This window comes from Calypte anna, chromosome 3 (genome assembly GCF_003957555.1).
Source record: "Calypte anna isolate BGI_N300 chromosome 3, bCalAnn1_v1.p, whole genome shotgun sequence".
NCBI lineage: Eukaryota > Metazoa > Chordata > Aves > Apodiformes > Trochilidae > Calypte > Calypte anna.
The window spans coordinates 86133630-86160612 of record NC_044246.1 but is presented as its reverse complement, the minus strand read 5'-3'; the positions used below and the strand labels follow the sequence as shown (position 1 = coordinate 86160612).

The window sequence follows — 26983 nt, the reverse complement described above, 5'->3', positions numbered from 1 at the left end:
AATCAAGCAACAGAGTTCAGGTAAAGTGATGCCTCCACTGGCTTTTGATCTGTCTAGACGAGTTCAACACCATGCTGTAGGTTGAATTAATGAAAAAGTGGAGTCAGCAGAGAGCTGCCATTTCTCCCAGCTGGTGGTGTTTGGTCAGAACTGCTCGGTGCCTTGTGCCCAAAGTGATTTCAGCAGAATGTCACCAGTGAGCAGCAAGTTCTCTTTGACTTTTTACTTTACCTTTCAGCCAAAGGCAGGCAGGTGCAGAACAGCAGTCACATGTGGAATCTGTACTGGAGTGCCATGTGCTGGCTCTCAGAGTCAAATGTCTCAAACCAATGTGTTGACATCTGCCTAGAGGCCGGAGTTCCTACAGACCCTGGAAAGCTGACATGCTTCTCTCAGGTGAGAACTGGGGTGCTAAACAGCATCGTCATCAGTGTAGATGCTGCCCACTTCTCTCTCTGCTAGTTTGAAGTAGGCCATTTGTATATGCTGTCCTGATAGTGTCTTCCTAGATCAGCTCCCCCTGTGTAGCAATTGGATTACTTGGTGGTCTTTCAAATATTTATTTGAAGGAAATATATATATATGTTTATCCACACAGACATAAACAAACAAATTTCATTTTTGTTTCAAAAGATATTTGTCAAATGATGTTTTCTGGATAAAACTCCTACTTTTCTCTACTAGTGGGTCATAATTTGGATTATAACTACTTCAGAATACTGGTTTTGTCATAAAATGGCTCTTAGTAACAGTTTCTCTTGTAGTTCAGATAATGTGATGATATGAAATAATTCAGATAACTGCTAAAAATACATTCTTATTTTATGTGTGTTTGCACTTCAGGGGATCAGCAGTGAAAAGATCACATATATAAATCAGAATAATAATATTTATATCTAAATTGGGTAACCATGTAATTCTGTTGGTGTTTCCCAGGCTTGCTCTGTCCTCATCCTCTTGAGTGCTATAGCTTGATTGAGGTCTTCTGTGAGGTGTTTATTATTTGACCTTAAAAGCTCAATCTAAATACTCTGTGAGTTTAATGATGTACCCAGTGTACTTACATATCCTTATGTACTTAAAGACAAGTAAAATATAAGAGGCTGGTCATTCAACAGCTCTGTAACTTTTATTTTTTATATACATAGGATGCTTTTAGAAACTGCTTAAAAATTACATTTTCTGGTACTGAGCTGCAGAGGAGGACTTGGTATTTTCAGATGTGTTAGGAGACGTGGTGCTTTCAGTACGCACACAGATCTATTCAGATCCCTGCAAAAGAGACCTCAGATGCCAGCCAGGAGAGATCAATCCTCAGATCTAGCCTAATGATACGTATTATATATCCCAGGATGAATTTCTTTCCAAACCAATGTATACATATTGCTTATTATTCAGCTCTTTTCCTCCCTGTTTGTTTTTTTACCCTGATATAGTTAAAGACAGTATTATATTCATGCAAAGTTGTTAGAATGGTGCAATGAGCTCCTTCGGTCTTCTTCGCTCAGACTGGGGCTCCTTCTCCAGGTCACCCCAATGGCTTTTTTCTTCAGCAAAATATTCAAGGTGTTTTTCCTCTTTCTTCTTTTCCTAAAAATAGAGGCGGAAGGAAGTTATCCAGAGCCATAATTTATTCTTAAAATTGAAGAATTTTCAGTGGATGGCTACCAAGATGTGCAGTCTACATACAGATTCATCACCTGAGCTAGGCTGAAATAGTTGCTGCTGTTGAGGATGCTCACTGGGAGATAGGGAAGTTAATTCCTCTTTTTCTAGTCATTCCAGTGTTGCCTTCTGTTTCTCTTCATTCCAAGTTTGTATTCTATCCTTACACATTTACCCATTATATTTTTCCAATTCATTGCATTTTTAATAATTCATCTGTAATTGAATTCTTAAGGACTGGCCAAAACTAATTGCTGTTAATTACTAATTGTTACTGGGCATGTAGACCTAACAAAGTGAGGGGAGCCTTCTTATACTATTACAGCAAAACATCATAGGCCACTGTTCCCTCCAAATGTCATGAATGTCCCATCTTCATGTAATTCCTATTGCATTAATGCAGTAGGAATGCAATTAATGCATTAATGCAATTAATGCATTCAAAGGTCTTTAGGTGGAACTGTAATATGTATATAATTACATGTGAATTATTTAACATATCAGTATACCCAGCATTGCCAAAATGCTTGAACAAAAGGTGAAATACAGTTTTCTGGCCTATCCTTGACTGCCTTTTTCTATAACATTATAACAAAAAATGAATATTTTAAGCTGGATATATCATGAGGCTTACACCAGGCTGTCCACAGCTTTTCTCAGAATAGATGAGGTTTTGAGAGAGGATTTACAATGGTAGAGTTCTCCCGTGCTAATCAAAAATACACTATATTGACCATATTCTGGGACTGTGTTCACAGCCATGCTGTGATGAATGAGCAGAGCTGGGCTTGCTGTTCTCTCTCTCTCTTTCCTCACTCATTTCCAGGTAATGAACTCGTAGCTTGTAATAGATGTTATTAATCTGTAGCTGCCTGACATTACATTTTGTACTACTGAGTGTAATCTTACTGTGTTACTCAAGATCATTTGACTTGTATACGGTTCAAACTTTCTCTTAATTGACTCAACCTCCTGAATTTGTATTGCAAGAAGACTCCATCACTATTGCACTTCTTTTGCAAAGACTATGGAGATAAATAAGAAATACAGGCAATCCTAATGCCAGTTCTGTGAAACTTGATTAGTCATCTTCCTTTACTCTGGCAGTACCCCTTTCAGATATGCATTTTTCTATCTTTTCTTCAGCTTGGTTGCTGCCAACATTCCAATTATTCCACTAAGCCAAACCTTCTCTAGTTTAACCAATGATTTCTCATGTGACTCTATCAAATGTTTCATTGAAATTTATATCAAAGATGTCTCACTTTAAAAAAATTAAAATCATTTATCAAAGGAAGCTCTTGCCACTGATCTGATGTGACCTGTATTTTCTTATTCTTTTTCTTCATTTTCTTAAATTTGCTTTCATCTTTGTTTCTTCCAAAAGCATGCTACCTGGCTAAGGCTGTATGTTCTGTGTAGATCAGAATAAAACATTGCCTGCCCAGGCTAATGAGTGCTTTAATCACTCTCTAAAAACAGTTATGAGTTTTGTGCTTCCTCATGGATGTGACTGTCCCCCACTGGACCTGCAGTTAGACCTCAGACTTCATGTGCCAGCTCTTTTGACACACGAACCAATATTGACTCATTCTTCCCTTCTGCTCTGCCATCTGTCAGTGTCTGTGTGTCATGGCATGCCCTGTACTTGGATAATCAGCTTTCAGGGACTGTGCTTTTGTGACTGTACAACAGCTACAATATCCAGGGCATCCATGGCTCTGGCAAAAATGGTAAGATCAACAAGATTTGACACATTTTTTGGTTTGGCTTCTGTTTTGAGGCTTCACTTCCTTTAGTAGCTCCTTCTAAAGAAGCAGATAGGCCTATGTGTTTGATATCAAGTATCTTAGGAGAGCATATGTGGAGTTGTGGCCTTTCTCCCTTCAAGTGGTCTCTGAACTCTATGCATGAGGGAGCTGATGTTCAATGTTCAGAAGCTTCATGTTCTTCATCTGAGAGTATGGTCGAAAGAAAGAACCCAGGAATGAGAGCAAAAGGTCTGTCAGCACAAATAAACTGTGCTGAAGAAGTTTATTTCCATATTCTCTAAGACACACATGTTCTCTACATGGTGAATGAGGGTCATGCAAAATCTGAATGCTTTTGAAAGCACAGAGTCAGCAAGGAGGTTTGTCCTGCTGTCATACAGGCTCACTAGCCAAAAAGTTCCCATAGTCATTTTGCAAACCTGTACTTCAGGATATGCCAGTCTTTGTGACTGTTCTTTAGATGCTTATTTTTTTCTGATTTCTGTGTAGCCAATAGCACCCCTCTCAGAATAGAAAATCTGGTAAGTGGGAGTTAGGTGTAAGGACAAAATGTGTGTTCACTTAAAATTAGAAGACATTTAGTGTTAAAAAGTTTTGTAATGTCTTAACCTAGCTGTGCATGTCTTTATCAGCTAAGTGTTTGAAACTCCTGTGCCATACTAGTATGTCATTAATCAGTGAGTTGAAAAACATTGGTTTAGAATTTAAAGTTATAACAGGACATGAGTGAGGATGAATCATCTTTTGCTCATCTTTTTAAGTGTAACCATCATTTACTGTAAATGCCATTCACCAATGTGTTAGTACTGCATGTTACCTGGTTTCGTTGTTTATCATTGGCTATTTTAAATATGATGTTATTTATTTTTGTTCTCAGTTAATTAATACTGAAAAAGAAGAAAACATTCCTATTAAGTATGGTGGCCTTGAGTTTAAAAATTCTAAAAATTTCTATTGAAATTTTAAAAATTGCTAGTGAAATATGACAGTTGTTAGATGAAAGACCTTAGGAGGATTTTCAAGGCTGGCACTTGGAGAACTTTGAATTTTTTTTTTTCAACTTTGAACAGGTTTTGAAAACTTGTTCTTTTTTTAAAGACTATAATTGGGTCATCCTGAATCCTTAATTCCATTGAAAGGACATGTTACGTCTTTCCACATTTCTTCACTGATGAGAAATACTGTTAGATACTCTTTATGACCTGTGATTCAAATAACAAAAACATGAAAATATTTGCTAATACTGAACTCACTAATCTGCTGTTATTTTACATGCTAATTAATATGCACTTACTGAATCTGAAGTATAGCTTGAGTGTTCTTTTTAAGTGGCTGGGAAGCTCCTATTTCATACACCTCTGCATTAAAAATTAGGTTTTTTTTCATAATCAAATGAGGGAGAAGTCAGTCTGCTTCTCTGTATTTTCAAAAGCATTCCCCATTCACTAAGTTGTGTAAGTCCTGCAAGCCAGAGTTGGCTCCATGTCTGCTGACATCTCAGCTGGTCCTGCATGTGGGCCCTGGCTGCTCTCAGTTTTTGAGCTGTGAATTGACTTACAGGAGTGAATATTAAAGAAAGAATCAGCTCACTTCCATTGAACTCTAGCTGCTTCCCCATTAATTTTGATTCCCTGTTCATTTCTGTGGCCTATGGGAGGGATGGTGCTGCACATGAGGCATCATGACTGCCAATGACTTCAATGAAATCTCACCCCTTGTTTCTGCTTCTTTTTAAAGAGCAGATAGAAAACCCTGTAGCCATGAGCATATTTACAAATAAGTAATGCAAATGGGTATTAAAATGTATACCTTGCAGTGACTCAGTTCTTTAGTGAACCTCCTTGCTTTACCCCCACTTAATTTCAGTCCAAGTACATGCAAAACCATAAAACCTGAAATAGTAAACTTGCTTTGTTAGCAACAATAAAAATACCTAATTGGATTAACATATCTTCTCCTGGCTGGATATTTAATTAAACTTATGAAATCATGATTCTTTAGAGACTTTGTAAGATGACAGGCTAATCGCTTTGAGTTTAAGCCCACTGAGGAAAGTAGTGTGGCAGTAACCTCAGGACAGAAAGGGGAATACATGTTTAGTTTGTCTGACAATGAAAAATATTGAATTTATATTTATTTTTAATATTTTTAAAGCACTATTCTGAATTTATTTGCTGAATCTGTTTCTATAGAACATTAAATGAAGAAATTAATGAAGTTAAATGAAGAAACTGTGAATGTTACTTGTTACCAATGCAGTATTGATTTTATTAGTATTAGTATTGATATATATTAGCATTGATAAGTTGTGATACAGGACACTGAATTAAACCATGTAAGTTACATATTTCTAATCAGTTTAGGATGATCAAGTTGATTCAGTTTTCTATAGATTATTCTCCACTTTTTCTTCATGCTTGCTATTATTTTAAATTTAATGCAAGAATATTTACACCTCAAGCACATGTGGTTATGTGGTCTGTGCTTGACAAGTCAACCAAAAGCTCCAGCTGGTTTTAGGGGAACCTTGATCCCTCAGATTGAATACAGATCCTCAACTTTTATACTCAATCTCAAGTTTCAGCTCTTACTTGAGAACACTTTGTCTGAAACAGAGACTGTTACTCACCCAAGTAACTGCAGAACTGTGTGTAAAATTACCTGACAGGGTGTTAGGTGACCTCTGGAGAACAAATCCAAAAAAGCTGTTCCAAGCCAATCATAGCATGAAATACTGTTTTTAATAAGGAATAATCCCCTTTAAGAAAATATTTCAGTGTGATTGTTCATGCCTAATTAATCTCGTTAATTGTTACTGATTTTAAAAATACTTTCTTATATAAAGACTTGAAATGTAGGTACCCTCTTGTTATTTTGAATTCAGGCACCTGAGCAATTAAAATAAAAATATGCATAGTCCATTACAGTGCAATTTACATTAGCCATTTTTTTAAAGAAAGCAATTGAAAAATTTAAAAGCATGTCAGGAGACTGATAAGATTAATGTGTTTAGGTTTGATGTACTGTGGTTATCAGCAAAATATTAATGACTTAAGTCTAATGAAAGGAAATAAGGTTTTACCTACCACTGTGTCTGAAATTATTAGGTTTCAGACACAGCTGGACAGTTCTGAAGTCAGTTTTTATGGTATAATAAAATGTAAAATTTAGTTTTACTCCACTATTGCCATCTCGTCCATGGGATGTAAAACTTAATTTCTTGACCTGTTGTGGTAATAAATTGGTCTTTTGACATTTGTGCAAGCGCACAAAGTTATAAGCAATAAAAAACTTGAAGTCATCATTTAAATCACTTCATTTTTGATGTGAGTTCAGCATTGCCCAGAGAATTCTGCCTGTATTCTGTATGCAGAAACTTAAGTCTGCTTTTAAGTTTGCAGGTGAGTATTCCTTTCAAGTCAGTGTTAGCATCTTTAGGTGCAGAATGTAGGACAGCATTTACAGGAGAAGGAATGAATTCATAGTTCATAATCCTTTTGTGGTTTTCCACTTGGAATAATGAAAAAGTGTTAGATTCTTTCCTATTTCAAATGTGTTTCTTCACTGAACATCTGTTGAGTGCCTTGAAAACTAGAGAAACATCTTCAAGATGTTTTCATTGTAATTTAAAACCAAATGAAATTTTCACCTTATTTATAATTGCTTTATTTTTGCTTTCCATGCACCTTTATCTACAGGATTCTTTAGGCAGACAGCATATATAAAGAAATAACTACAAATATTTGATACATACATTTAATGCTAATTTCTTGGAATTATGCTGAAATCCTGTCTTAGAGATTCACAGTCATTCAGTGAGGGAGCAGAAGTATATCATGCATCCTAATCATCCATATAACTCAAATTCAAGATAATTAGTATTTTGAAAGCCTTGTTGGAAGTAAAAAATACTTGCAGATCTTTCAGTGTGAAAAAATGTTCATGTACAAAAGGTTTTAAAAGAGAATTTTGATATTTTGATATTTAAGGCAGTATGCTGAGTTTTGGGTTTGTTTTTTTTTAGCACTGCCAAGTGATAGCTCTTAAAACTTGCCTTATGATCCTTCCGTAGTTTATAGGAACAAGGTAATTTTAAGAGGATTTTTGTTATGAGTCCACACAAATAATAAATCTACTGCTCAAGCAGTGGCAGAGTTCATCTACTTCTGCAGCTGTAAGTTGGTATTATATTCACTTTTTTAAGCCCCCCACAGTACTACAGCATCCACGCAGTCATGCATTAGGTGAGAGGATTAACAATTGCTGTGTGTATTTCATCATCAGCCTTGGAAAGCTGCGTTTGTAGGATAGTAATTATTATTTTTTTTTTTTTTACTGAAGTTCATTTTAAGTGTATTTCTATATACTTGTATTAAAAAAAGGCAGACCTGAAGATGTGTACTTGAAGCAGAAGACATTGGTAGTGTAAAAATCTTGTGAGATTCCAAGTCTTTCAGCTGATCTGTGAGAACTCATTCCTTCCAAGTGAGTTTTTCCTTTTGAAGTGCAAGTATCCTTGTGGTATCCAGAAAGCTGCATGATTTCCAGAAAAGCTGCTGACAACCACAGCAGTGGTGGTTGTTGTCCACCGTTTCCAACCATGGAGCTTTCTGGAGATCCTGGACCTTTCAAAACTGTGGAGATGAGGAGTGGCTGAAAGGATGACACAGGTGATGAGTAGATTCAGTAGATTCAGTTTCCTTCTTGTATTGGAACTTCTATACTTACAAAATGTCTGATGCTGGCATCTCTACATTTAAATTCCAAGTGGTGGGAAATTCACAAGATCAGTTGTTTTTCTAAAATGTTGCTATCTTGGCCTGAACTCAAATGATGGCAGCTGTTCCCCTGAGATTTCTATTGTAGCCAACTGAAAAAAAAAACAAAAACCAACCAACAAAACAACTCTTGTCAGCTCTAACCAGCTACAGACAACTTCAGTGACTTCAGGTCACAGGATTAAGAATCCCTGCATCTCCTTCATTCCATGTGAACATGAAGAATAAAATGGAGGTGGACTCCAGCATGCTATGTATTTAACATTTTCACTGAATGGAGTTGTGTATTTTGTGCATGGAAAACATGGTATAGTCTCCCAGTGTCCGGCGTTTACTTTTTGCTGTGTGATGTGTTCTCTAATGATTTATGTATAAAAATCTTTAAAAGGAGAAACTTTCCTCTAGGAAAGAGCTGACTGAGAATGTCTTCCATCTTCAGCCTCGTGCTATGGCACTAAAATACCAGCTCCTCCTGCCTGATCTCTGCATTTGCCCTTCTTCCTCACCAGTTTTCAGCAGCATATGGAGTATCAACTGACTCATGGGCAGCTTGGCTTGGCCTAAAAAAATCAGAAGACAGTACTGATTTTAAAAATACTTTGTGTAAGCTAAAGGCAATTTGTGCCTCTGCCTCACAGGAACAGGAGGACTGGTGGAGGTCAAAGAAGATGTGTGTGTTGAGAAGGTTGGGACCATTTAAGCAGAGATGAAAACACAGTCATACTTCTCCTGTCTCTTACACATTTGTATGTTCCCTGACTGGGTTATGGGCCCATATCTTCCATAGTTCCTGACATAAGGTGGCAAAGGTGCTGCCTTCATCTGGGGTACCAGAGTTCTTTTTTCACTATCTCTGTGTTTCAAACCAGGGGCGTTTCAGTTCCTGGCTGCTGTTCTGGGGTATCCTGTTAACAAACACCTTTCTTCTTGCCTGCACCCAGGGTGGGAACTCTGTGAGCCTGGTGGCTAGGGGGATGTCAGATATATGTGTCTTCTCTGCCCCAAGGCAGAAGTTGACTATATGGAATAATGCAGATTTGGTTCACTTTAGGCAGTAGGAAAGGGGGAAACAATTGAGCACCTACAATACCAGTGAATATCCATGTAAATGAATGGTTGTATTTTTCTCAGTCTTTCTCCTATCTGCATCCCTAGGAGAATTACTCATGGTCATCCTGGGAGACATTTTTTGATCTGAAATCTTCTTCTGCTTTTGAGCGGAAGGTCTAAAACTTTGCATTTTAGAGATTATTTAATCCAGATAAGGGATTCGTGGACAGGTTAAGAGAATACTTCAATCCTGATTGTGGGCTGAAAACCCGAGTGACACATTTGAACCCTGATTATGGATGTAAAATGCCAAAGGGAGGGTGTCTTTTCCAGGCTGGTGCAATGCTGGTTGTCTTAATTAAAACTTATGTGCTGAGAGGAGTAGCTGACCATGGGGAGATACGGAATATTAGATCAGGTTTTCCTGTGTGTATACAGCATTCCTCTGCCTCTTTAAACACCATGGAAGGAGCAAATCTGGACACAAATACTCCATGTATGTTATCTATGCCAGATACAATTCCCAACCAATGCTAGTATGTGTTTACTTATAAACTCTCAACGGGATTCAGTCTAATAAATACAAGAGTAGGTCCTTACCTGAAATCTTCATATTAGCAGAGTCCTAAATTCTGCTTAGTAATCATTGGAGAGGAATGGGTACTTGTAGGCCACTACTGCTCTCACCCTGAGGTCCCTGTTTCTCTACAGTGACTACAAAAGGAGCCTATAGTGAGTAGCTCAGGTAGTGATAGCATTTGTTTTTGTAGGTGTGTGTGAAGATAGGCAAGATGAATCTCACTTCTTGTATCAGTGGGGCAACATGGAGCTTCTCACTAGCAGTTTTGTGTCAAAGCAAAGTCCTGTTTCTCAGGGTCAAGAAGCTGGAAGTAGTTCCTGGGTACTTGTCCTGTGTAGCAGAGAGCTATAGCACAGTAGGAGGTCTTGCTCCAAAACCTGTGCTAATGAACACTTAGAGAAAATATAAAAATAACCCTTAGGGGAACATTCACATTTGTTGTCAGGACTGTGGATAAAGAGCTGGCAAAGGCTGCCTGGAGTTGGATGTGATGTTACAATGGAGAGAAAACATGAACCATCAATAGATGCTCAAGGTAACCTGTGCCTTCCATAAATGTATTTGGGAATTGAGAAGACACACATCTTACCCGGTAACTTTGAACCTAGTTTTTTCTTTATAGATCTAATTCCTAGAATGTGTAGTGTGGACAAGACATGGCCATGTCCTTTTGTCCCTCTTTGTGAAGCCAAATGAGGAAGCACTATGTAAGCACTGATGTTTTCTTCAGTAACTGGAATACTTTGGAGCTTGAAACGTACTGCAGAGCTGCCATTCAATTTTAGTAAGTCTTAATATAAGATAGCATTAAGAATATTATAAAACTGCATGCAGCAATTTGACCAAATACAAGTAAAAAGTTTATGGATAGTGTATACCCAGCATAACTTTAATTGTGCCTCTAGGAGATAGTGTGTAGTAATAAATAATCCATGATGTCAATATGCAGAGGTCAGGAAGCAAGCTTGATCACAAACAGAAAATAGACATGCTCATGTTTCTTAGGAAAAGGTGATTTTATAAAATTAACAGGTATCTTGATCCAGATAAAAATAAGTAACACGTACTGATAATGATACATGGGTGCTTTCTGAAGAAGATGATAGTTTTCTATTAGTGATTAAAAAATATTACCATAAAATGTCCCTTTGGAACTCAGTGTTCATTCTTGGCTTCTTACCTGGCAGAGACCAAGAAACCTTCTTGATTTTAAGTGATTCAGATAAGATTTCTTCCATTTGCCAGATATGAATTCTGTTTAAAACAGTAAACTTGAGTTTTTAATTTAAATAGTTGCTTTTCTACATTTTGTTTTCCCCTTTTTATTTTTTTATCTCTGCAATGATTTTGTGCCTTCTGTTTTGGTGTCACAAATGAGTTTTCTGTGCCTCATCTATGCTGAAATACTGTTTCACCCTCTGAGCACTCTCTGTGACTACAGAGTTACAGGGTTTAAGCATGACCTGTTCAAGTTTGGTTTTCAGGACAGAAAGTTGCATTGCCTTGCCAGGGAGGTACAGGGAGTGTTGTCTGCTGTGAGAATCCTCCTAGAGCTAAGGGGTAATGACCATTGGTAGGACCTCAGTGATTGCAGTCATTTCCAGTGTTAACTCATCTAAAGCAGAAATGGTGTTTTGGGTGTTTGGTTTGGGGATTTTTTTGTTTTGCTTGGTTTTGGGGCTTTTTTTTTTTTTTTTTTTGTGGAGTTTGGTTTGGTTTGGTTTGTTTTTTTCAGTGAGGGAGACAGACCAGGAGTAGTCACACTATCCACAGTGATGTCTGGAGGAAGAAATTAATATAGTTAGTAGATGCTGAAGTAAAACTTCTGTAATGAGGTCAGCAAAGAAGTGTGTTGTGTCTACAGTCCTGTACAAGGCAAATGAATTATCTAAGACAGTCCTGAGCAGAATCACTCTAAGGAGCAGGACTGGGTTGTTCACTGTGTCCAGCTGACATGAATTGTTAGAAAATATGGCAAAACACCCCTCAAGTGCACCAATAGCTGCCTTGGATATAGTTACAGTGTAGACTTTTGAAACATTCAATTGTGAATGGTTTTCAACAAATCAGATGAAACATCAGCAAAAAAAAAAAAATAGTTACATAGTTCAATGTCAGTTTTTTTAGCGTGCTTCTTTGAAAGTAGTTTTGTTTTTATTGCCAGATTGACTTTGAGATCTCTTTAAAAACAATGAAAAGAAACTTAAGTTGTTGTGGTTTTGGTGGTTTTTCTTTTAAGATCATATAGCTCTTATTTTTGGTTCTAATACTAAATATAGTCTATGTGCATATAGCTATTCAAAGGATTGTGCCTAATTTAAATATTAAAAACATCTGGGGTTTTGTTTATATTTTTTGCTAGCTTGGGTGTCTAGCCACAATTTAACTTGCATCAGGCTAATACTGATAGAGTCCACACACACAGTATTTGTTACATAAATTTGCTTTATATTTTTTCCTTTATACACAAAAAAATGAAATCCAACACATGTAGCTGGAGTGGTTTAAAACACCACCTCTCCCTAGCTGTTCAGTGCTGGCAGGTTGTCACCACTGGCCATGGAGCGGGTTGTGGTTGCACTTTATGGCTTCAGTTCAAAACCAAATGGGTTACCTTGTGCCTTGGCTGTAGGTGAGTGCAGCTGTAGGGGCCCTCACCCAGAACAGCTGTAGGTACTTACTTGTAGGCTGTTCTAGCTGTTTCCAGACTCTTGGCAGCTCCACAGGGCTCTGGTACAGCGTGGTGTCCAGATTAGGGCTTTTACACGTTGAAAGAACATAAAGGCACCATAACAACGGTGAGGAATCTTTCAGAAACACTTTTGTCCAAATTGTCCATTGGAAAAGAGGCGTTTCCTTGCAAAAGCAGGGCCTCATATTAATGAGTTTATAAGAATAAAACTTGTAGAGTGTATTTGACTGTATTTAGCAGCTGCAGAATCTTGTAATTTGTTCTATGATTTCATGCTGTCAAATTTGACAACATGAACTAGTGCCAATCTTTGCTTTGGAAGACAATTTCCTTTTTATAAAAATTCTAATGATTAAAGCTAAATTTGGATTTTATTAAAAGAAAGTTGTTAGTCTTTTTTTATTTGTCAAATAGCTTTCAAAGACTAAGTTGGTTCTACCTTTGACAACTTGTCACAATGATTTTTACTGAAAACCATAAATTATATGTTGTTTCTGCCTTCTGCTCCCAATGGATGAATTTGGTGTCAGCAGCAAGGAAGACACAGGTATTTTTTATACACCTAAAAACCTATTTGTCAGTTGTACTGAAGCTAGGATTTATTACTCATTTTCAGACACGTTTTGTTGGGCACACTTAGAACTTGCTTCCAATGCTATTGAGCACCTACTGCATGTGGAGGAGATGTTCAAAGGATCTCATCACTGTGGACTTGGAGATTGCATAATTTGGGTCCAATCAATGCACAGCCCTTTTGTCTATAAAACAATAGTGCTTTTAACTCCCTCTTGATTAAATTTTCAGGTAGTGTGGGCAAAAGTTTGAGTTAATGCAGGTTAGCAGCTGCTACTGCAGACAGTGCTCTGGGTGCAGGCTAGTTCATCTCAGATGCTACTGGCCTTCTAAACTTTCTCTGCTGTCTTCAGTTTCTGCTGATACCCAGGTAGTACAGACCAGTTATCCCATCGTTTACCAGAAAATAATTATGTGGGACAGTTTCTTGGTTTTGTGCAATCTGAACTTTTACCAGGCTTAGTGTGCTAGTCTCCTGACCTGTTCCCAGGGATACACCAAGCTCCTGGATGCAGAACTGGTAATTAACAGGTAATGAGGGATTTGATCCCTTTTCCCCATAGAAGCTGAGTCTTCGTCTTTTTCCCCTTCCTGGATTTCAGTTAATCAATTATGAGAACATGATGAGGAATTGTTTTGTTGCTTTTTTTCCACATGCTGGGTGATTAAGGACCTGAGTGCTCAAGACCCACTTTCTTCTTTCTTAAGCATCATTTTGTCTTTCACCCAATCTCTAATATGTTCTTTAGGCCCTGCTGGAGCTCATAAAACATTTATACCTGTGGTTATGCGGTACAAATATTACATTTTGTAGCACTTGTATCCTGGTATTACTGTGTGTCTGTAGCCACCATATCTGACATGCTGTTAACATGAATTATGGACTTAAATGTTCTGCCTGCAGACTTCCACGAGGGCAACTTTTCCTCTGCTTCTTTCCTTACCTTGCATCATACCTGCGTGTGTGTCATCAGAAGTTTGTGTGGCCCTAGTTATTGCCCTTCCATTTCATGGTGGTCTTATTCTGCACCTGGAGGCCCATTCTGATCTGCTAAAAGCAATGGAATGAGTATCCATCAACATTGGAGAACTGGACAGAATGGCCACTCCTGTTTCTTGCCCTTCAGTATACCGCAATCTGTTTGGGTTTCCTAATCAAAATATTGCTGAAAAATGAAAAAGAAACCCTGTGATGTTTGTAAAATCTCTCAGATGAGGAGTCTTATCAGTTAATTTAAAAAAGCCCCCGCTGCTTGTTGTCTGTAGGTCTCAGTTCCTCCATGGCTGCAGCTGCCGTGAAGGGGCTTTTCCTCATGCAGCACACAGCCAAAAATTTATTCAGGTTCCCATCAAAGTTCTCCAGGACTGTAACAGTGGTTAAAAAAGGTACTTACTTTTGCAGTTGTGCTCAAGTTTTCAGGTTAGAAGAATGATAATAAACAACTTGCAAATTCATCTGAAATGCTCTGGTTAGCTGGGTTAATTTTCAAACTGTTTTGTGTGTGCTGAAGGAAAGACTGCATCTGAAGGAGACGGTTTTTAAAGCAATCACCCTCCTTGAGGGTAGGGGAAGCAGTGTGGTGATAGAAGAGCTCTGTGGAAGGACCTAATTTGTGTTATCCCCAGGGCAGCAATGATTTATAGCTCTTCCTCCTTCCTGGGAAGAAGGATAGTCTGGTGAGTTTTCCCTATTCATAAAGGCTATTTTGTCCCCCAGCATGACCAATGACCAATGGCTTCCCATGGGTCAGCTGGGAGCCTCAGCCTCTGCACCCATCACTGGGAGGCCAGTGGCAGTATGGAGGATCTTGGGTGGCTGGAGGTGTTTGGGTGGGCTGGGGATCCTGCAGAGGAGATGGAGACCCTCAGGAGGCACCTCAAGCAAAGGGACCCTGTGGAGTATGGAGCAGAAGAGCTGGTGTGTGCCAGGCCTCTGTCTGCCCAGCAGGTGATCCCTGGGGACCACAGCAGGGCATGTGCCTGGGTGCTGGCTCTGGCTGCTGCTTGTGAATAGAGTTTGCAGTTTGTGGTTTGGTTTCAGGATCTCTGGAGACTTTTTATGGCACCATCAGGTCAGCCTCTGATTAGAGAGGACCAAGCATGTGTTTAGCTATCACTGGCAACACAACTATGTAGCTGCCAGGGTGTGCTATTTAGAAGCCACAGTTGTCACAAAAGGGGACACTTAAACCTGCTGAAGGCAGTGTTAGGTAAGACACTGTTGGGAAACTGTCTGGAAGAAAACAGACATGTGAGCAATCCAGACTATTTAGCTTTAGCTAGAGTAAGCTAAGGGCCTTGAGGCCTAGTTGCAAGGTTATTGAAAGATGAGCTATGGGAGAAAGATAAGGGAGCTGGCAGCAGAAAAGAAGAATAACAGGATAATGATGTAGCCAGCAGAAGTTCTGTGAGAACAGGATTTATGGCCAAGATATAGCCACCTGCTATATCATTATATATATCATTATATAAACAAGGGTTCTATATAAAGTGAGCATGAATTGTTTATAGACGACTCCACTTTAAACATATTGGTGACTACGTGTTGTCCTTAAGCCTCCGCGGATTTTCTACAAGGCACCACAGAGCCTGGGCCCGAACTGCAAATGGAACAGCTGTCCCTGGCCCAGCCCTGACTGGGCTGAGCTCTGGTAGAGGTTCTGCTCTCCAGGTCCAGGCTGCAGGCAGTGCCCAGTGCCTCTCACTGAAGTCAGAAGTGGTGTCCGTGCCTCCTTGGTGTGTATGCTGTTGTAGAGATGTGGCCAAGTTCTGGAGCTGTAGGAGGATATGAGCAGACTATATGGTATCAGGGAGGATGAAAAAGGGATTAATGAGGTCTTCACAGAGATTCTGCAGAGAGGAGAGCCTAAATCTCCTGGCTCTGTAAAATGGGGCATCTGGAGTCTGTGGATGGTTTTGATACAAGTGCTGGAGAAGGCTGGAGGCCTATGACTTTTGTCAACAGACATCCTTGCAAGGTTGCTGCCCTATCATCTTCAAAAAGTTTTGGAAATCAGGTGAGTTCTCTATCGACTGGAGAAAGGCAAATGTTGTACCCATCTTCAGAAAAGCCCAAAATCTAAACTTGGAGAGCTACAAGCCAGTCAGCCTTACTTCAGTCCCTGAGAAAATAAGGGAATGAGTCCTTTTGGAATATGTTTCTGGGCAAACTTGTGGTTGAAAGAGTCAGCATGGATTTACTGAGGGTAAATCATGCCTGACCAACCTAGTTGCCTGCTATGATGAAATGGTTAGCTTTGTGGATGAGAAAGCAGTATGTGTCATTGGCTTTGGCTTTAACAGGAATTTCTATGCAGTCTCACATAGTACTCTCATGTCCAAATTAGAATCTTTCTGTCTGGATGGCTTAGCAACAAGATGGGTAAAAACCTGGTGGATATTTAGGCTTGGAGTGTAGCAGTTAGTAGTTTGTACTCTGCCTGGGTGCTGATGGCAAGTGGAGTGCCATAGGGGTCTCTACTATTTATGTCTTATTCAATGACCTGGAAAAGGCAACAGAATGTGCTGAGGTCAAGTTTGCAGATGGTGCCATGCTAAGAGGACCAGTAGATAGGCTTGAGGACAGGGGTGGTATCCAGAGTGACTCAAATAAATCAGAGGAATGGGTTTACTGGAATACTGTGGAAGGGACAGTAGGACAAATGCAAACTCCCTTCACCTGTGAAGGAATGTAACAACCTGGGCTGGGAACTGATTGACTGGGGACAGTTCATCAGAAGAGGACTTGGGCATCCTAGCAGACAACAAGCTAAATATAAGCCAGCAGCATACCTGGGCAGCAACAAAAAGCACCCAGCAGGCAAGAAATCAAGGGAAGTTATTATCATCTACTCAGTACTTCTTAAGCATCATGTACAACATTGCATCTGGTTTTGGACCCCACAGTACAGGGGTACTGATGGACTGGAGTGAGTTCAGCAGAGACTATCAGCATGGTCAGGGATCTGAAGCACTTGCCCTGGGGGAGGATGAAGGACCTGGGTTTGCTCAGCCTGGAGAAAAAGGGGCTTTTGTGGGCCTGTAGTGTCTGTTCAGTACCTGTGAGTAGTTTATTCAGAAGATAGAGTTGGGCTATTCCAAGCATTGCGGTGGTCACAGGATGATAGATATGGGACATGAAGTGAAACGAGATTAAGACTGGGTATAAGGAAGAGCCATGAGCCAGCAGTGTGCCCAGGTGGCCAAGAAAGCCAATGGCATCCTGGCCTGTATCCGGAACAGCATCGCCAGCAGATCCAAGGAAGTGATTCTGCCCCTGTACTCAGCCCTGGTGAGGCCACACCTCTAGTACTGTGTCCAGTTCTGGGCCCCCCAGTTCAGGAAGGATATCGAGGTCCTGGAGCAGGTCCAAAGGAGGGCAACCAGGCTGGTGAAGGGACTCGAGCACAGACCCTATGAGGAGAGGCTGAGAGAGCTGGGGCTGTTCAGCCTGGAGAAGAGGAGGCTCAGGGGAGACCTCATCCCTGTCTACAACTCCCTGAAAGGAGGTTGTAACCGGGTGGACGTTGGTCTCTTTTGCCAGACGACTTTCAACAAGACAAGAGGGCATGGTCTTAAGTTGTGCCAGGGGAAATTTAGGTTAGATATTAGAAAGAATTTCTTTACGGAGAGAGTGATCAAGCATTGGAATGGGCTGCCCAGGGAAGTAGTGGATTCTCCATCCCTGGAGATATTTAAAAAGAGACTGGATGTGGCACTCAGTGCCATGGTCTAGCAACCGTAACGGTGGTAAAAGGGTTGGACTCGATGATCTCTGAGGTCCCTTCCAACCCAGCCAATTCTATGATTCTATGATTCTATGATAAGAGCTTTTTCACCACAAGTACAGTCAACCAGAGACATTGGGTTGTCTCCATCTTTGGAGGTTTCAAGACTGGTAGATAAAGTCCTCAGCAACTTGATCTGAGGTCAGATCTTACCCAGCTGTGAGCAGTGAGTTGACTAGATCATCTCCAGAGATCTCTTCTAACCTCAGATACCCTGTGATCTTCTCTGTGTGTAGGAGTGTGCAAGTATAGATAGATACATGCAAGTACAGAATGAGTCATGTGATCAAATATGGAATATGTATTTAAAGAGAATATAGAGGTCTCAAAAGTGACTCACTATTGACAAGTAATATGTAGGGTTTTTAAGTAAGGTCTACTTGGATTTCAATGGAGGGAAAGAAAGAAAGAAAGAAAGAAAGAAAGAAAGAAAGAAAGAAGAAAGAAAGAAAGAAAGAAAGAAAGAAAGAAAGAAAGAAAGAAGAAAGAAAGAAGAAAGAAAGAAGAAAGAAAGAAAGAAAGAAAGAAAGAAAGAAGAAAGAAAGAAGAAAGAAAGAAAGAAAGAAGAAAGAAAGAAAGAAAGAAAGAAAGAAAGAAAGAAAGAAAGAAAGAAAGAAAGAAAGAAAGAAAGACCCAAACCCACTTGTATCTGCTTTTTTCCACCTTCCCAGTGCTTCACAGATTGTATTTTAGTCCAGAATCAGCAATGTCTGAGATGTTGTAACCATGTTCATGCACATATCCCTTGCCTGGATTAATATTGAATGCATCTCTCCAAAGGGTTTAGTAAGTGATTTCCATTTACATCCTTTATGTGAAGAATAGAGTGTGAGAAGTGGAAAAAACAGTATTCAAAATACCACTGTAGCTGTCCTGTTTGGAGACTACCCTTCAAATAGCTGAATCATTACGAGTCTATTAAAGTAAAGGCATAGAGAAAAGATGATGTATTCTTGGTAAACACAGTGCTGATACTTGACAGTTTGCAAATAATTCATGCAATAAATATCCCCTACTGAAGTCTAAATGGACCACTTAGCTATTTCCAACTGGGCAGCATAGATTTAATCAAAAGTAAATGAAGAGCTGATTTTGTGATGTGTGAACATAACTGTCTTCCTGAATATGTTACAATGCCTAACATGTTGGCTTTCTCCATCATCATAAAACAAAAGTTGTTTGAACTGGATGTGAAAGAATGGTTACTACTCTTTACTCATTATCTGTCATAGGAATCTTAAATAGCTTAGACAAAAAATACATAGTCATGTTCCTAAGACTGATGGTATTTCAGATGTTGCAGTGATAAGTTTTTTTGGGCTTGCCTCAGAATTACTTTCAGACAAAAGAAGTATGTTTGCAGCCTAGTTGTGTCAGCATCAGAACACCTGCAAAAATAGATCAAAAGAAAAAAGTGGAATTACTGAGATTTTATTGCTATGAATAGCACTAGTGTACATGTATTAAGCAGTCATGTTGATGGTACTAAAAATACAAAATATCCAGGGGAGCAACTACAAATGGAAACAAATTTGGGGCCATGCTGGCTGCTTCAGATAACAGCTTTGGCTGGTTTCATGCCCTGCCCTTTTGTTTGCTCCCTTCTGTGATGGCCTGAGGATCAGGTTGGTCTCAAGCTGGAGAGTGACCATGAGGGATACAAACTGGAGCAATGCTGCTCTTGCAATGAAAATGTTGGATTTTGTTGTGTCAGAAGTAAAAATGGTAGTATAGCTCATAGAATGAAAATCTTAATTGACTACTAGAATCCCAGCAGTTGATCATCTCCCCTGGGTACCTGGCTTAGAAACTCAAAGTGCAGCTCTCTCAAAAACTGCATGGCAAACATCTAGGTGGAGGACATACTTTGTTTACATGTGGATGTCAGTGTGATGGGATAGGAAAGGCAGCAAGCTGCATCAGGGGCAGAGAACTTCAAAGGCTGTGTCTGCTACTGTCACTTTCTACTTTTCTAATGGTGGTTTCGTGGTAGCTTATGACGGCGTAAAGATACAAGCAAGGAAGGCAGAATTCATAGTAGAAGTTTATTATCTTTTGTAAGATTATCTGATACTGCTGAAGATGGAAAACAAGCTAATTGGGTATGAATGTGCTCTTCTTGAGGCCTCCTGAACTGCTATACCATTTGAGCTTCCTTAAGAAGAGACACAATTATTGTCTTTCTTTGTCCCTGTGTTTTTATTTGTTTTGCAAAAAGGCTTAAAAAGCCCCAAGAAAACAAACAAGCAAAACCTCAACCCCAAAACCACAACAAAATAAATTGCTGCTGAGGGTTTGGTTTAGTACTGTTTCTCAGGATACACAGGAAATATTGGCTCTGTCCTCCATTTCACACCACTTTACATGCATTGTGTTCATCAGTGTTTACAGGGAATTGGAGATGAGGAAGCAGTTTGCTTCAGGGCATAGCACCTGAGAAGGAATTAATGAAAATCTTTTGATACATTTTGTGATGACTGCATGTGCCTCAGCTGAAGTCAAGCCTTTGACATGCAGATAAATACTTCCATCTCCATATGGACTATGACTTGCTTTTTTTTTTCTTCATGCTCAAATAAGCAAAGCATGAGCATGAGCTTCATTTAACACAATTCAATTAAACGAAGGATTTACAAGCTGTCTCTTTTCTGGTTATCAACACATTTACAACAAAAATATGTATTAGTCCATTAAATAACTTTAGTTTGCCTATATTTAAAGACATTTACATGATCACTTTAGGTCCTATGTCCCTCCCCTCCCCAGCCTTTACCTGTGTTATTCATTGTCATTATTTAGCAATAATTGCACTGAAACATGGTGTGTAGGTTTCCAGTGTTGTGTCTTCTTATCTCTTCTTGGAACTTGTTAGGCATTTAGGACATGAGATTATGCTTCAGTATTAGCCACTGCTGAATGCATCTTGTTTTCCATTTTTTTGTATACTGAAAATGATAGGATGTATTCTAGATGGCAATCTATTGTGCTTAGATCTCTTCTAAAACTCATTGTTTTAGCTGAATTGAGATTAAGGTATGCACAAGACATTGGACTCTCTCTTCCTTCTGAATTTTTGTTTCTGTTCTAGCTCCATTATATTTTTCCTGACTCTGTAATGCTCAGTGAAGGCACTCTGGGATCTGTGCCCTTTTTGTATTGTTGAATGTGCCAATTACAAGTTGTTCAGCTTCACCCTCCTTTGCATGTCACAAACACCTCTCTTCCCTTCCAGGTGACAGGAAATACAAAGCTCTGCTATTTGCTGTTCCAGCCAGACCAAGGGAAACACAGCTGAGGATGGGCCAAGGGAAGTTCAGCCAAAGCAGGGCTGACAAACCTTGGTCCTGAGACCTTGCAAACTCGGCACAAAGCCTGTGGCTGCTTCCCAGCAGTGGCAAAACTGGGCTGCAGGGTTGTAAGAACTGAAAAGACATCTTAAGCAATATGAAATAGAGGATAATTTGCTTTTTATTTTGTCTTCTATCATAACAGGGTAATGTCAGAGCATGCAGCAAGCTACTTCTTGGTTTACATTTGGCCTTGGTAACTAATCTGTAGTACAAATGTTTCTCCTATACGAGTTTTTACACTCTGCTTACAGTCACAAATTTAGATAGATTGGGCTATGATGGTAACTACTGTGGCATTTAACATCCTTTATAGACCATGCTCATTGTGATAAACAAGCAAAATTGTACCGATTGTTTTCATTGTATCCATTAAATTAAGACGTTATTGGTATAGAAGTAACTGCCTTCTGGATAGAAAGTATCTTTTATGTTGATACATCAATATAGTATCGCAAAACAACTGTCAGATTTTATGTTTTGGCTCCAGATAAATCTCAGTTTGCTGGAAGTAGGTGAGGGCTTTTTAATTCCAGTTTTCCTGTTTGTTGCTGAAGCAGTGAAGCATTCAGAAAAAGACAATTTCCCTTTGATTAAATGCCTAAAAAGTTATCTGGTTGGGGAAAAAAAAAAAAAAAAAAGGAAAAAAAAAAAAAGAAAAAGGATGTTGCATAAGCTTTTAATATTTAATTTCTATAAGTATCCGGAAGAACATTTAGTTCCTGTTTTGAAAGATGAATGCCATACATTGGGGAGTGTGCTGAAGGCTCATTTGCAGTCAGGGAGCTTGTTTGCTTCTCTAGTAAGGACGTGGAGGGAGGAGCAGCAAGGGTTGAGTGGGCAGTTGGCAGTCATTCACTTACAGTGATTGCTGCTCATTCATAAAAACTGCAGAGCTGAGAGGAGGAGCCAGCACCAGCACCAGCAATACCAACACCAGCAGCACCAGCAGCAGCCGCCGCCTTTCAGGTTCTTGCAGAAGACTCGTTTGTGCAATCACGAGTGATTCGAGAAGCTGCTGAAATGCGGCGTGATGAATGTAATGAGGAGATGTGTGCTAAATGCATCTCATTAAAGGGAGTTGCTCAGAATAAAGAAAAATGTTTTCATTCTGCTCTCCACAAGCCCACTGCAGTTTGTGACCAGGGATATCTCAAGTTTTTGTGTTCAGCGAAAGGCAATAAATCGCTTTGCCAAGGAGTGCCCTCCAGTTTGTGATACTATCTGGAGTATGGCTTTTGCCTTTAAAATAAGCATTTTTAGCAAATTAACTGATCTCGGTCCACTGATAAAAGGGAAATGTTCAGGTAAATAGGGAATATATTCTGGGACTGCACATTTTTAACGCATAAATGACCTCTTCTACTAAGTTCAAGAAGAGAGGGTGTCAGAAGCAAGAAACCATCCTATACATTCTCCCTCTTAAAATTGCTGCATCTTTATTTTTTCCTCTCATGATGGTCTCAGCAAGATGTTGTTTCATCTTTGTGTCCAAAGTGAGGAAGGTGCAGCAGGTTGGTAGACTTCCATTTTTAATTTATAAACCTGATTTATTTGAAAATGTGTGTGAGTAAAATGCAGTTGCCTCAGTTGTGGTTTGGCCAATGCAGTTTGCTCATTCTCACAAACCTACAGAGCTGGCACTGCAGGCTGATCTAGTACTGGCCAGAACATTGTATTTAAGCCTGGCCTTATGTCCAGAGCGCCACTGTGTTTAAATTCAAGAACATCTGACACTTTCTTTCTTGTCAGTCAGGGTTTGGGATGTTAAATTACACAACTCCATCCCCTTACAGAACCAGAACTGTCCACTGGAATAATCACTGTTTTGACTTCCTTGTGTTTGGCCTGTTTGCAGGTGCACTCCTGAGTCTCCTGCTGCACTCCAGGTCTGATCCTGCTCTAAGTACAGTCTGGAAGAACGTAATTCTTCTGGGCTAGAAGATTTAATTTTAAATGGAGGTCTGGAGCACTGTCTGGGTAGGGTTTGCATAACACCTCTGACTGAATGTGCTTGTTCCTTATCAGATGGCAGAATTTCAAAGTAACCCTGGTCTCTCTCTAACAAATAGCTAATTAAATTGTACACTGTAGGCTCTTTGAAGCTTTTTCAGAAGCTCTGATTAAAATATATATAAGCCAAACTTAACTATGGCAATGTTCCAATGACAGTGCCTGTATTCTTCATCTCCTTTTGTGGAGGTTTTGTGTTGTAGCTCAGGGACCTCAAACTATGGCAGTCACTGCTTTCACCAGGAGTGAGTACATAGCCCTCAGGGCCCTGTTTTTCCTTTGTTCTAAAGAGTTTCTCAGTGATCTCATTAGTATTAACAAGTGCAATGTATGTACATCAAAGGAAAATACACACTTAAGGCAAGAATACTGTAGGTGACCCACTGAGAGATTAGTTCATGCTGGTCTGGAGATACAGCTTTCCCAGGTGTGTTGCTTTTTCTACTGGAGTTGGACCAGTAGAGTACCAATACACACCAGTGTCCTTTCCCACAGTAGAGCATTTCTCTTTTGAGATGGACAGGTGACCAGATGCTCAAGTCCAGCAACATGTTAGAGTTTTGGGTTTGAAGCCTCTTATCCATGTGTACAATATGCACTTGACTGATTGTATGCAAGAGAAGTGATATCTGTTCTTAAGTTATGTGGGTGTTGAATGAGTGTGCTTGCTGCCTTGCATTTTGAAAAATGAATTGCTGTACAAAAACAAATTTTAAAACCATCTCTCTTCCTTTTGAAGGCACATTTCACAACAGAAGAAATCAGATGTATTGAACTTGCTTTCTACCTTAGCCATATTTCATCTTGCAGACATTTCAAGTAATTTATTATCTGTTTATTTTAAGGCCATTCAAGTGGGTGATTTTTGGAGGCTGGCTTGAAGTCCTTGTCTATTACTGGAGAGCAGCTGATAATAGAGACGAGTGGTATGATTTATTTTGTCACACTACATACATAGCTGTCTATATACAGCTCTAAATATTTTACAGGGGAATATGATGCCCTGAAAGCAGACTCACACCCATGTAGACTCACTCCACCTCAGTAACTCTGAGCATTTATGAAGAGCAGCTGTTAAAGTCACCTATTTAGGTTTCTAACCATCCCTTTTACTATCACAGCCAGAAGCTGGGAGAGTACCAGCAGATTAATCACACTGCTTTCTGCTGACCTACTATTGATGAGAACATGTATTGCAATATACTGGGTGGCTTTAAATCTCTGCCTGCACTGCAGGTTTTGGTGCTCTGAAATAGGTAACATTTTACAATGCTAGTTTTTTTTAAGGGATTCATCCTTTTAAATAAAATATAAAACAGAGAAAAACAAGCCCATCAGTGAAATGCATCTCACAGCTGTAATCAGAATGGCAGTTTCTATATTTGGCGATTTGGCAACTTCCCCATGTAACAGGCTACAGCTTCCAGTGATATTTCTGGTAGAGCTAGTATTTTCTCATTTTTAGGCGGCCCATCTTTGCTTCCCCCAAACAACAGCAGTAGATGCTTGTGGAAGATGAGAAGAAAGGCCTACACAAAAGCCTCTTCTGCCATCTTTTATTGGAGCCAAAATACAGGACTGGATACGCCATTTTTCTGACCCAGCAGAGTATTTTTTGTGTTCATACGTTGTTTCTTACACTCCAGGGTTAACAACTATATGCAGTGATAGTTTAGTTGATCAGGAACACCACAGTCTCATATTTGAGTCATTATCTTGGAAGATTTAAAAAGCAAAAATGTACGAATATCTCTGTGACATGAGTGCCATGGCTGTTGCATGGATAAGTGATGCACCCACATTCCATGTTTTATCTTTATTGGCAATTTGTGATCTAGCCAGTGTCTCCTCTCAGTGCTGCTCCCATGCATGTTGCTTTTCCCTCCTCAGGTTTCCTGCTTGCTCCTGTGCCAGCAGAAAATGAAATGGGAAAGAGCTGGTAGTACTGGCTGACTGAATAGTACTCAGCTGTCATCCATATAACTAAAATAGGATACATATTAGCATATGCAACATCACTGGCTTCTTCTGGTGTAGCTTATTATGAAAAAAATAGTAGTTAATTGAAAGGAATAGGCACATCTGTATCTACAGTGCCGATGGCTCTAGTCTAAAGTGGATATATCAAACAGTTGAGATGTTTCTAAAGCTGCCAGTTTCTCCAGGTTATGAAACAAACTTGGGGTGATTGGCTCAAGATGCAGATGAGTTAAGTTGCAGGAGTCCAGCCTCTGTATATAAGGAAAAAACACTCTGAGAGGCAGAAGTAGTGAAGTTTATTGTCTTTGCTTGTCACCCGAATAAAGGAAATAAGTCTGGACATCGTTTAATAACTTAAAAGTGCAGTTAGACTCTTCATGTGCCTCTCAGGTGCCTAATGAGACTTTATCAGCCCACTCAAAAATCTGCCTCGAAGCCTGAACATTTAAAAAAAATCATTCCCAAAGTAAGTTCGATGTGAAGACAGACCATATTTAAGCATGTTTCTCCTTGTACTTCTGTTTTGTATCAGCAAAATGGAGATGTCCTGGAAAAGGGTGCCTAGGTGCCTTCAGGAGAACCTAAGGAAACTTTCCACATTAAGGGCTCTTACCTTTGTTTGTTGTATTGGAACCACCATGGTGTCTGGTTCAGGATCATTTCTTCCTGGAAAACTGACCTTTTCTTCTTGTGTAGGGCATGTAGAACTTGAGATAACTATTAGCTCTCTGTGTTTTTATGCAGAGGGTCTTGGAGCTTTTTGCAGTAAGCTAGCTAGCTGCTTCTTTTTGGAGAGGCTTCATCTGGTTGGTTGTAGAAGAAGCTGCATAATTGTAATTCTGTTTTGAAGACATAATTCAAGCACAGGGGGTGTAAGAGTTCCTGGTCTCAGCAGAATGGGGGATGGAAAGGAATTTCTGACACACAGGCACACAGCACCTGAATGTGCTGGTGGAGGGCAGCCCTGTGTGTGCCATGGCATTATTCTCTAGCCTGCTTCTAGCAGCCATCCTTTCCTGATGGTTCAGAGGAAGGAAAGGGAAGATGTTGCCCACCTTGAGACCTTGAGATGTTTCTGAGGATGTTTCTGATGGTTCAGAGGAAGAAAAGGGAAGATGCTGCCCACCTTGAGACTCAGAAATTAAAACCTGACCCCATTTGCACCCTGTAGGCACCTTCTCCATTTTGAGTTCAGGTGAAGTAGCACCAGGCAGACTAAGTCTTGCATTCTTTTAAAGTTCCTTCTGTTGATATTTCCTATCGTAATGAGTTCTGACAAGCACAGAGCTTAGTTTTTCAGTAGTGTTTGGATTTTGGCAAACATGTGTCTGCTTTTCTGCAATTGTACAAGGCTAGAGAGTGACAGCTGGGCTTTCTTCTTAGTGTGAGTGACACAAGCTTAAGCCACAGTCATGTTGGATGGTGGAGGGGGAAGATGATAATAGTGTCTGATCCAAGAGAACTTTGATAAACATCAAGTACAAAAATGTCTGTTCTGTTCATGTACTTCTCTAAGTCGATGTTGAAGACTTGGCTTTTTGTAACAAGTACTGCAGTCTCAGTTTCTTTTCTGTATTTCCTCACTACAGAAAAAATAGTAAGCAAAAGAAAAGCTGATTTAGATGCAGGAAAAATAGTATTTGCTGCACTGTATAGAATAATTTTGATGGACCAGGGGGAAATATGGGAAAATAGAAAGGAATATGTAAAGGAAAAGGACTAGAAAGTATGAAGGCATATACTGTG

At 39.6% G+C, this 26983-nt stretch overlaps 1 protein-coding gene across 5 annotated transcripts in view; it reads left to right on the top strand.

The window, feature by feature from the left end:
* RIMS1 (regulating synaptic membrane exocytosis 1) overlaps positions 1-26983 on the top strand; it is a 306200-nt gene that overhangs the window by 33466 nt on the left and 245751 nt on the right. The window contains exon 5 of one of the 5 annotated variants that reach the window (XM_008502285.2): positions 253-272. The exons of the other annotated variants lie outside the window; for them this stretch is intronic. Within the exon in view, the coding sequence (XP_008500507.2) occupies positions 253-272 (20 nt within the window). The remainder of the gene's footprint in view (positions 1-252; positions 273-26983) is intronic. 5 annotated transcript variants of the gene reach the window in all.